At 40.3% G+C, this 11348-nt stretch overlaps 1 protein-coding gene across 1 annotated transcript; it reads left to right on the top strand.

The window, feature by feature from the left end:
* Positions 1–248: 248 nt before the first annotated feature.
* On the top strand, positions 249–11297 carry LOC113141982 (G1/S-specific cyclin-D2-like). The gene is made up of 5 exons (XM_026326682.1): positions 249–443; positions 1330–1545; positions 4061–4220; positions 6321–6469; positions 8508–11297. Exons 1-5 carry the CDS (start codon positions 249–251, stop codon positions 8670–8672), a joined length of 885 nt encoding a protein of 294 aa, XP_026182467.1. The 3' UTR covers positions 8673–11297.
* The last annotated feature ends 51 nt before the right edge of the window (positions 11298–11348 follow it).

Here is an 11348-nt window from a genome sequence, read left to right as displayed (position 1 = left end):
ACTCGTTCTGCATCGGGCTTTTATTTTGAAGGCCTCGCCGGATGTTGAAAGCAGCAGCACCAGGAGAAGAAGAAGCAAAGCGAGAGGCAGCAGGACTGGAGCAGTTTCAGCCTCATGCTTCGTCCTGGCCACTTCTCCTCCTCCTGTCCGCTGGCTGTAATATTGTGAAAATATTTATTATTTTTATTTTTATTATTTAGTGCAAAAAAACGTAGAAAAAGAATTGGGGGGAAGACGGGGGCCGAGTCATGGAGCTTTATTGCCTGGAGTCGGACATAGCCGTGAAAGCCCAGCTTGACCCAAACATCCTTTACGATGACAGAGTGCTGCAAAGTTTATTGACTATCGAGGATAGATTTTTACCTCAGTGCTCGTATTTCCAGCGGGTCCAGAAGGATATTCAGCCTTACATGAGACGAATGGTCGCAGGTTGGATGCACGAGGTTTGTATGCATTGTATGCTAACCTAATAGGCTTTGGCTAATTAAAGTTTCCTGCATGTTGACACACATGTTTGGGATCATTTAGACCCCTGGGTCGGCTATTTTAGTTCATGGAGAGTTGTCATAGATGTTAACATGTTTGACAATTGAATGAGAATGACTCACCACAGGCGTGGGAGAGTCGGAAATTCCACCACGAAGAAAACTCAGCTTCAAAGAAATAGCCCAGCTAGACATTTGCACTAATGGCTGTAGACCTGGTGCTTTTTGCTAATTATCTGGCTCCAGAGACGAGGCGGGTGTTAATCTTAATTTACATGATCGAAAAGTCGAGATTTTCCCTTCAGAGTAATTATTATTAATTTTTTAAAGTGAGCCGAGCTCAGGGCAAGGCAGGCAACGTGAATGCAAAACCACTTTCATTTTTAAAGCTTAAACCCACTTCATGCTGGTAAACTCTTCTCTTTTACAACTGTCGGGAAGTGTTTTAGCACAAGCCTTCGACATTTTGCACATTTTGTTAATCCCCTAAATGACTGCTTTTTACTTTTAAATGTTTTTTTAAAGACGACGAGCCCCAACAAGGAAGAAGAGTTGACTAGCGAGGGGGTTTGCTCAACTGACTTCCTATTGAACTAATTTGTTCCTGCCTTGCCCTGACTTAGCAGCTGAGGACTGAATGAGAGATATGAAAATGACTGAGTTATTCTATTACCTAAAAATAACACTGGCATGAAAATGTGACAGTGCTACCACCACCTGTGTCTGTTTTTCTGCTTCAAATGAAAATCATTATTGTGGAAATCATATTATTTCCTGTTACATTTTTCAGGTTTCATTCACAACCTAATATGTGTCTTTGTGTTACATTTGTGTATCTTTATAGGTGTGTGAAGAGGAGAAGAGTAACGAAGATGTCTTCCCTTTAGCCATTAATTATTTGGACAGATTTTTAGCAGTGATGCCTACAAGAAAGAGTTATTTGCAGCTTCTGGGAGCTGTGTGCATGTTTCTGGCCTCCAAGTTAAAGGATTGCAGGCCACTATCTGCAGAAAAACTTTGTATGTACACAGACAACTCAATCACACCACGGGAACTGCTGGTAAGAACTGGAACTTGAAAAGCTCCATTTGTTCATTGACGGCAGTATAAAAGTTCAGTGTCATATTTTGATTGTATTGTGCAAACAGCTGAATTGGTTTCACAGGAAGTTTCACATTTTCCTTATAAATGGAGCTGTGTACAATACAGCCACATCCTTTCTTTAGATCCATGTGGACTCAAGAGGCATGTGATGCCATCTAGTGCCAGTTATGCAGTACAGGATATGGATATTTTGCAGTACATGGACTTGTCTTGTATTTCAGTTAGGATTTATAATACAAAAAAGCAGCCAAAATACCTGTTACGCCTGTCTGCCCTCATCTATCTGAGGATTATTAAGAGGAAGTTTTCTCTTTGTGATATATTCAGGAATAACTTTCTTTTTTTACCAACATATGGTTTAGTAAACATATATTAAGAGCAGTATGTGAGGTACTACTAACCAGGAATCTTTGAAGTGTTGGTTAGGAGAGCTAAATAATCTAACATATTTGGGCTGCACCTAACAATTCTCTTTGTTTGTACTCATTTGCTTTTATACTTTTTTATTTTGTAGAATTACAGTGGACATTAGTCATTTGACAATGAAAATCAAAGAATTGTTAGTTGTAGCCTTTAGCAGTAGATACTTCCTGGTGAGAAGCTGGGACAAGGTAATGTTTGGCTTTTATTCTTAAAAATGATTTAAACTATTAATATAACTAATACAGCTGCTCCTGGAAATGGCATTCATTCTTTGTGATGGTCTGTACTGTCAGAAGTACTCCAGATTCCTGGACATCCTTACAGGATGGTGGGATTCAGTGAAAGATGTTGCAGCTTTTACTTGCAATGAAAACTCTGCTTCCGCTGCTGCTGCTGCTTCAGTTGGAAAAGAGAAGTTTAAGGGGGTGGAGGGTGCTGTTTGTCAGCGCAGCGGTCCGAGAAGGGCGGGCACCAGCAGCAGACCTTAGTTCAGCTTGTCTCACAGTCAACAGTCTCCATGTGGGCTAAAATTTGTTATGTACAGGAAATCAATGTAAGTGTGAATGATGGCGGACATTTCAGGTAACAGATACATATTTAGTGATTGGGGGGGGGGGTCCCTGTCTGCCTTGGGGTTTTGGTGTTTACTATGTTTGCTTTTCAGTGAAAGGAAGTGAGAAGATGAGTTCATCAGCATGTATCCAAAACTAAATTTAAAAAGAATATCTGTCTGGCACTATACATTTGGTGACTGGTACTGGCCTTTCTGTTATTTAGCCTACCCATATTGATTGAAATAGGGGCTGTTGTACTAGACTAGTTTTAGTTTTTTACCATTATGAACTGGTAACTTAGTGTATATGTCAAAGTAAAGAAAATAGTGGATTAAAGATGCTGTTATCTCCTGTAGATTGGTAAGAAAGTGAAAATGGACTCACTCATAATGAAATAATGCCTCAGACACAATAGTTTTCATACTATGCTAGACCTGACTGGGGGCACCACTGCTGACTATTAGTTTTAATTGTGATGAAAAATGTCAGGAAATGCTGCAACCTGCAAAGCCTTACAGATCTGCTCTGATGCTTCACTGCCTGCAGAAATGTAAACATAATATTGAAAATGGTGGCAGCACATGCAGAGATGTGTAAACATTTGTGATTGTGTGCCCTGATTCTTAAAATTGACAACACAGTGATATTTAAACATTTGCAGAGACTTAGAAGCTTGCATTAGGATTTGCAAGTATGTCTCCCAATTTTCTGTAAGTCTGAAGAAAACCTCATTGCTAAGTTGGCATAAGATCCAAGACTTGGATGAATGTCCATGGCAGCCATTCAAGTGGCTGTGAGCTTGAAAAACCTGGTGTCACTGTTTGGCTTTTCTGCTGGGTAAATTTTATTGGTTCTGATAATGATAAAGAAAGCTGACTGTGTCTGAGCCCATTTTTAATGCTCAGTATTAGGTCATTTTGACAAGATGCATTTTCAAAATACTGGTGCAAGTTTTTGAAATGTTTTTTATTTTCTCTAGACATGCTTGAATTGCATCCTTTATTACAAATTGCAATACTGAAAGCAAACATTAGTAAACTCATTACAAAGCCTTGACACACAGGAAATTAAAACATATGTGCACCTTTGTTGCTGGTGTGAAGACTGACTGTATTAAGAGTCAGCTCTGTGCAGTGCAAATTCATTGTAGCTGTTTGAGGCTTGTGACAGGAAGGAAGGGGCTAGTTGTCTCATTGGCAGGGCCTCTAAGCAGGGCAAAGCTTGTCACATGTCGGCAATATGAACACAAAGGATGCGAGGAATGAGAAAGGCATGCAGATAATAAGATACAGTGAGGAGAGCGATAACGTGAAAAAATGTTACTCTATACAAAGCCATTTCCTCTGGGAAAAGGGACGGACTGTAATCTTTTTCATGTTTAATTGGGTCATGGCACCATGCCATTTAACCCTCGGACTGAATAGATTTTGTCAGAACAGTTTAAACTGAACTGTGACATTTTTTTTTTTTCTAATTGCCTTCTGTGTCTTTTAGGACTGGGAACTGGTGGTGCTGGGGAAATTGAAGTGGAACATGGCCTCTGTCATCCCCAATGATTTTATAGAGCATATCATACGTAGGCTGCCTCTCCCCAAAGACAAGGTGGCGATGGTCCGCAAACACACACTGACATTCATCGCCCTCTGTGCCACAGGTAACACGGCTGAACATCATTTCATTCACCTTTTCGGATTTGCTCCTCACACTCACTCCCCTGCCTTGTTATTCCCGCATTCACCAGAATATTCCCACACACACACAAACATTCTCCCATTGTGAGTCATCTGTGACCTCTTTCTTCTCTCAGAATACTCATCTAGCTGCAACTATACACTTTATAGTCTCTCCCCAGCCTGTCGTAACGGTTTTGTCCACAGCGGACCAGTTGCTAAAAGCTACCTAGAGTGTCATTTCCACATTTCTCTGATGAGTTCCTGAGAAAAGCCCTCTCAGTGCTGTGTTTACATTAGCTACATACATGGTAATGATAGCAGTTGTTACCATATTGTAACTTCTCCTCCAGCATATACACTTTGCCCCATGACTCAGGTGCAGCTGAACTCCTATGCTACTTTGCCTCTATTGTTTGTTGACAGGGAAGTTTCCAGGTTTAAAAAGTCAGGGCAGTGATCCAGTGATCTTCCTTCCTTCTCCCATCCTGGCCTCATGTCCAAAATAAACTCTAGGGGCTCTGGAGAAGCACAAACTCAGATGTCCCCTTAGGCCTCTCTATGTGAATTTTCATGGCATTCCTTTGCCTAAACTAGGAATCCCTGTAATATTTTCATATCCTGGACAGAAACTGTACTGTAGGATCACCTAATACAGCATTACTCTGTTACAAGGCTAATTCAATGAAAATAAAACAAAAGAGGTGACTTTAGTGCATTGAAATTCTCTACAAACACCAATGTGGTCAGATATGGTCAATAAGCACTTGTTTACTAGAGCTAGTTATTGGGACCATAGGCTCCTTCAATGAGTTTCATGCCCTGTTTAGCACAGTTTTAGTGTCACACTTTTTTTATATTTGGGTGTGTTTCAGTGGTCGCCTCTGCTTTTCATAAGCAGAATACAAAGCAGCCGCAACGGAAAAAAAACGAGCCTGCTGTGGTTGTGCAGTAATGTAAATGTTTGGAGTTTTATATGGAGTTGAGATGTTATTCTTATGATGGAGGAGCTCCTCCTATGGACAGCTGGTCCCCAGAGGAGATGATGGGTGTAGCGAAGCAGGCTGCTCTCCAGAGTTTAATCAAAACTCTCAGGCCACCACGACCAGTCTGCACAGGGCTAGGACTATGTATTGGGTTGGACTTGTATAAGACCAGTTTTATCACCTTCATGAAAGAGGATTTATCACAGGACTGCAGTACTTGACTGCATTAGTTTTAGCTTGTGTAATGATGTTTTTCACTCTCCACTGCTTTGACACTTAAGTGACACAGTTAAGAGGAAAATAAATACAGTAACATATAATCTATATATTTTCTAGTCTACCTATTTATTTATACACACATACACACACACACATTTTTATTTGTTCCTCGTTCTCCTTTATTGTATTGTATTTCATATTCACTCACACGGATCATCACCTGATGTTCCTTCGTGAAACATGTTGTCATCCATAGCAGTGGGGTCAACCACACCACCTATTTCTGCTCAGGACTTTTCTCAGGTCTTCTGTAAAAGATCCTTTATGTAGAGATTTGAAGATGAATCTCCGTGTGAACTTACAGCATGATTCAGGATGACTCCTGGTGGTTAGATGAGTTACTTTGTGAAAGCAGCCCCAGGGTTTCCCATAATATGAAAATAACTCTGCTGAAATCATGAGCTGTTTAAAATCAGCTTCAGCAGTTGGTGTTTCTTGTTGTCCTGTCCAAGGCTGCCTCCTCTCCCACCTCCTTCATCCAGGCCTGTAGTTGCTTAAGTCTTTTAGATTTGGATATGAACCACAGGGAGTCGTTTCTCCGACTCAGAGAGTGGGAGTTTTCCTCCTCTGTTTTTCTAATCAATTCTTTCAAAGAAACCAACTCAGGTTCCACAGTGGAGCTAAAGGCCGATGAAATTTAGATTGTGGGAAAGTCTGGTTCAGCTGTGGAACATGCATGATTCAGATGTTTGCATCTTTCACGCTTCTGATTTACGTGCAGCTCTTTATATCACAGATACAAATCAAATTCTATGTCACTGTCCCAGAGTTTCTGCTTGACTAATTACACATTAATACTGTTTCCCCTTTCCTCACCAGATGACCGCCTTGCCATGAACCCTCCTTCCATGATTGCCACTGGCAGCATGGGAGCTGCAGTCTGTGGTCTGCAGCTGGACCACACTGACCAGAGGCTGAGTCGAGACAACCTGACAGACCTGCTGGCCAAGATCACCAACACAGAGATGGTGAGAAACACAGAAAAGGAGATTTATACCTGCTACAAGTCATTACTCAATAGTTTTAGTGCTACACCACAGTGCATTGTTAATAATCATTGCAACATCTCACGACAGCACCATAGAACGCCTTTTAGTAAACAGCGGTGATGACTTCAGTAGTGGCAGATTGAAGCCATTTACTTTTCATGGAGAGAGGGAGAGCAAGCGTTGGGTCTTGGCTTGGGAGCCAGACTGCTGCTATAAAGAGCAGCGGCAGAGGGAATGTCTTCTTGAAACTCAGAGCCCACATTCTTGTGGTAGGACACATGCAATTTCTTTGTATGGCTCTCACTTTAGCTGTGTGCCCCTCCTGGTGGAGGAATATGTTCATAATGAGTGTCTTTTCCAGTAAAGCCTAGTGAAGAAACAAAGGTATCTAAGATGTCCTCATACCTACAGAGTGCTTAACTTATTGTGTTGGCTCAGTTCTAGATGCAGCAGCAGTGGACAGGGGCTTTGAAAAACTTACTGAAAATACTGAAATATTTCAGAAAGGTTTTGCTGCTTATGACTCAAACTGTAAATAAACATCTGTGCATTTAATCAATGGGCAAGGCTGTAATACTGGAGTATTCTGACATTTGAATGGGCTTTGCACTGTATTGACCTCAGTGCATTAGAGAAGTCTTAACTGCACCATGGCACCATAATGACTGAGCAATTAAAACATTCGAATAGAGTTTGGAGTTTTGTATTATAAATACATGGGATAAGGCTCTATATATGTGAAGGTATTTTTAAGTCACCATATGCCACTATAGACTTTGTTTATATTGGCCAGTCACAGTAATAAGTACTACATATAAAATCTTTTTTCCAGTGTGTTTTTTTGCGATAAAAGAAGACCAGTTCAGATGCCTAGAAATCCAAAAAAGCCGCAGGAACAACACAGTTGTCTCTTAGTTTGTGGTTACGTTGCCCTGGTGACGAGGGCCCCGCAACCCAGCCATCACACCAGGCGCTCCGACTGCAGCCCATCAGGTTCCAATTATCCGTATGTTTCAAAGGAATGCTGGCCTCTTTGTGAGCTTCTTTAAGAGTGCTGCAGCCGGCTCAATGAGGCAGACCTCCCACATCTTCAACACAGACTCACAGAGGGGACAGAGACAGAGAGAGGATCCTCTTTCACAAGAGATGTTGTCCAAAAACATCCGGCACCACTGTCCTATAGTCTGTTTTAGACCCAAACCCAGGGGGTCAGGGTGCAGTAGGTCAAAGACATTTCCTCTAGCTCTCTACAAGGGGGGGGGGTTGTGGAGAAAGGAGTCCAGAGTTGTAGGTTTGCTTATGTGTTGCCTGATAGATCACAGAGCTCCCTCCCTTGTCCTTTCACTCATACCTCAATCACAGGTCTCGTGTCAGGGAGGGTTCCTGTGCCCACTGTGTAGCTTGCAGCTCTGTGCTGTTGGTATAGGATTGTACTGGTACCCATTGTTCAGGTCATGATGCAGACAGGACCACCTACCTCATGACATCTAATTCTATTGGTATGCCACACATGTGACCAAAGCTGTTAAACAATTTGCACGTCAGATGTGCCAGAAATGCCAGATTTTTGCACGCTAGTGTCTGCATACAGGTGCACAGATTAAAGCCTCCGTTGCCTTATTCATCAGCGAATGTTAAATTTAGAGTAACATATATATTTGTGTTTAAAACTGAGAAAACCAGTTGAAAGAACTTTTTTTTTTTTTAAATGTCTATGGGCATTCATAGACTTTTAATGGAAAAAACAGGTTAGATTAAAACCATTTCACATCTAGACAAACTGCCTTATAGTTTTATATCTTGTACTTATCTGCTGTGTTTGTGTATAGAAGTAAAGATTAAAATTTTTCCACCCTTGAGTTGTTCTGTAACAGTATTTTTAATGGTTATTGCTAAAGAACAGTTTGGGTCTGAAATAGGATACTGTGCATGTGATACGGATAATTTCCGTGGACTGAGGTTAGCAAAAGTGTAATGGAAGAGTATGTGTAACAGTGTCCGACCCTTTTTGTTCCAGGATTGTTTGAGGGCATGCCAGGAGCAAATAGAGCGTGTGCTGGCCACCAGCCTGCAGCAGGGCCAGCAGTACCGGCAGGAGACCAGCATCAGAGCGGGAAGCAAGGCGAGGGAACAGCAGGACCAGTCCAGCACCCCGACAGATGTACGAGATGTCAACTTATGAACTCCCATCGCCACCTGACTCACACAGTACTCCCGCCTGTCCACCAATGAACTAACAGGAGTGAGCGAGGGTTGGCTTGAGCTGCCGGTATCTACGTCAAGTCACTGCATGAGTGATGTATGACAATCTATGAACTATTAGACCTTAGAAATTTTCTAGTTTTTCTCCTTTTTGCCCCATTCATTCCCAGTTGGGTGTATGTTCACCATTTATATGGGCCACATGTAATTAAACAAGATATTTAAAAACCAAAAAAAAGGTAAATTCTTGAAAACTTGATAGTGCCTTAGGGTTTCCCAAAATGGAATCCTAAATATATTTTCATACTTGAAAAAAGCATAATTATACTAAATATACATTATTCTTTTGATACAACCTAGCAAAGTAAATGTAATAATGTATATTTACCTAGCATTTAGTTATGTTACTCTTTTATCATCTTAAACAGTTATCAATTGACAGTTTTACTGGGGTTTTCCAGATCTGAAAATCCATATAGTAGTGATTGAAAAGCTGATAATACAATACATGACATTTATACCAAGCTAATTTCAAGCCAGAGGAGCACTACTGTAGCTCCCTCTATGTATACTGTGTGCACCTGTAGCACAGCTTACTATTTATGCTGAAAAGTGCTGGCCAGGAGTGGGCTGGGCCTACTCACAGAGGAAAGACATGAGGGCTTTTAAGATCTGGAGCAGTGGCTGTTGTCTGAAAAGTTATGACTGTATTTGAATTCAGTGAGGCTGCATTTTATTGTTCTGTTCTTGGTGTAATTCGTGTATGTTAGTTGTTTAGTAGTTAGTATGGAGAGAGTTTCAGCCTCAGTCAGGTCGTACTGATGTCAGGTTGCTGGTGAAAAAGGAGATTTAGCATGTTTTTACAGATTCAGAGGACACGGATGATGATTGAAGGGTTACTAGTGAGGTTTTTGGAAAAGAAAAGCATGTGCAAAGTGGGGAAAGATGCTCAAAGTCTGGCTTGATTAATGACAACAAAAGAGGAATTTAACGTAAGCTATGTAATGTTTCTGCAGTTGCACAAGACAGGAGGAGAAAAAAATCCCTGGTTGACATCCTAGGATCAGTTTGAGTGTGCTGCAGGTTCTCCTGTTTTGTTTTTACCATTTAACTTTTTGGAGCGGGGGCGACTTGTAATGATATTGATGCACTTTTAAAAACACACTCCTTAAGATTGGTAAGGGGATAGTGGTTGAGGAGAATTCAGTGGGTTGTTAGGGTCATTTTTGTTTTATTTTCATTTTTCTTTAAGTTATTTGATTTTTTTTTTTGTTTTTTGTTTTTTTTTGGTTGGTTTTTTTTTTTTTTCTGGGCTGGATTCCCATGGGGTAACACGTGTTATCTTGAAAGCTACACCCCGACAGGTGTGTAGACAGGATAACTGGTGTAATAGTATATAAACTAAGGAAAGCCAAGTCACATGTAGACTTTGATTTTTCTTTTTTGTTCATTGCATTCTTTTACTTGAATTTTTGTTAAGTCATAGCCAAAACCTTCCAGAGTAGTTAAAGAGTTACACGTATACTGTGTCCTAAATATTTTCTTAACACTTTCTCTTTTTATGTATTTTTTGCTCTGAACTGAAATTTGAAACTGCCATTTTTCTGCATTATAAACATGGGCAGATAGGGGTGTTCATGGCTTGAAGATTTGACTGTCCTGTATATATCCTCTTTCCTTTAGCAGAAATGCTACAAATCCTTGTGACATTTTAGAACAGAAATAATTTCTAAATTGTATTCATGCTTGTTCTGTTGTACAAAAGCCAAATGTTTTTCCAAAGTGCTTTAAACAGACAAAACCTTTGTGTATAGTTTGTAATACATAATTCCAAAGTGCAAAAAATAGATTTATACACACAATTCTCTTGCTGCTAAGAAGCTTTCCTTTTCTAGTCTTACACAAAAATGCCTTATTGTGATTCACCTGTGTGCTGCTATATGAAACATTGTATATGTAAGTAGTCTTTCCCTTTCTGTTTGTGTACTGGAGGGAACGTAACAGTGGGACTGGAAGTACTTGTGTTTGCCAATCTGTTTGATTAGCATGTTTTATTCTTTTATTGTTCCATTTGTATCTTCATATTCTATCATATCCTTGCTGCTTCTTTGTAATGTTTGTGTACCTCAGGTTAATTTGGACAGATATTATAAGAGCCCATCTCATTACCTCATCGCACTTCACATCACACATCATTTTCACTCTGAACTTGTTGGACGGGTTTCATTTCTTTCTGTCTGGACGCGAGGAGGTATGCTGCTTCTCGTCTTTAATCAAAAATACATCAATCCCATGAGCAGTTAAAAGTGCCTGTACTAAAATGGGTAATTCCATATATCTGGTGCTAAATCAAAACACATCTTATACTGTATGTTATGTACCAGGACATGAAAACAAACTTAGTTTCAATGACTTTAAGTCAGTTCATTGGAATAAAGTTGAATATTGTTTTGAATATTTCTGACAAACCCATATAGTTGAAGTTTAAACCACAGAAATGTATCATTGTTCAGTGTGGTTGTACTTACAGACTCCTCTCCCACTATCCCCATGTGCAACCACACAGTGTACCTCAAGTTTCTCCTCAATAAATTGGCTAATTTCACGTGACTGGTTTGGTTGTCTTTTGTACACACACGTTTTTTTATTTCTTTTC

Source organism: Mastacembelus armatus, chromosome 23 (assembly GCF_900324485.2).
Source record: "Mastacembelus armatus chromosome 23, fMasArm1.2, whole genome shotgun sequence".
Taxonomy (NCBI): Eukaryota; Metazoa; Chordata; class Actinopteri; order Synbranchiformes; family Mastacembelidae; genus Mastacembelus; species Mastacembelus armatus.
The sequence above is the reverse complement of the archived record's forward strand: the minus strand, read 5'-3'. Positions and strand labels throughout refer to the sequence as shown.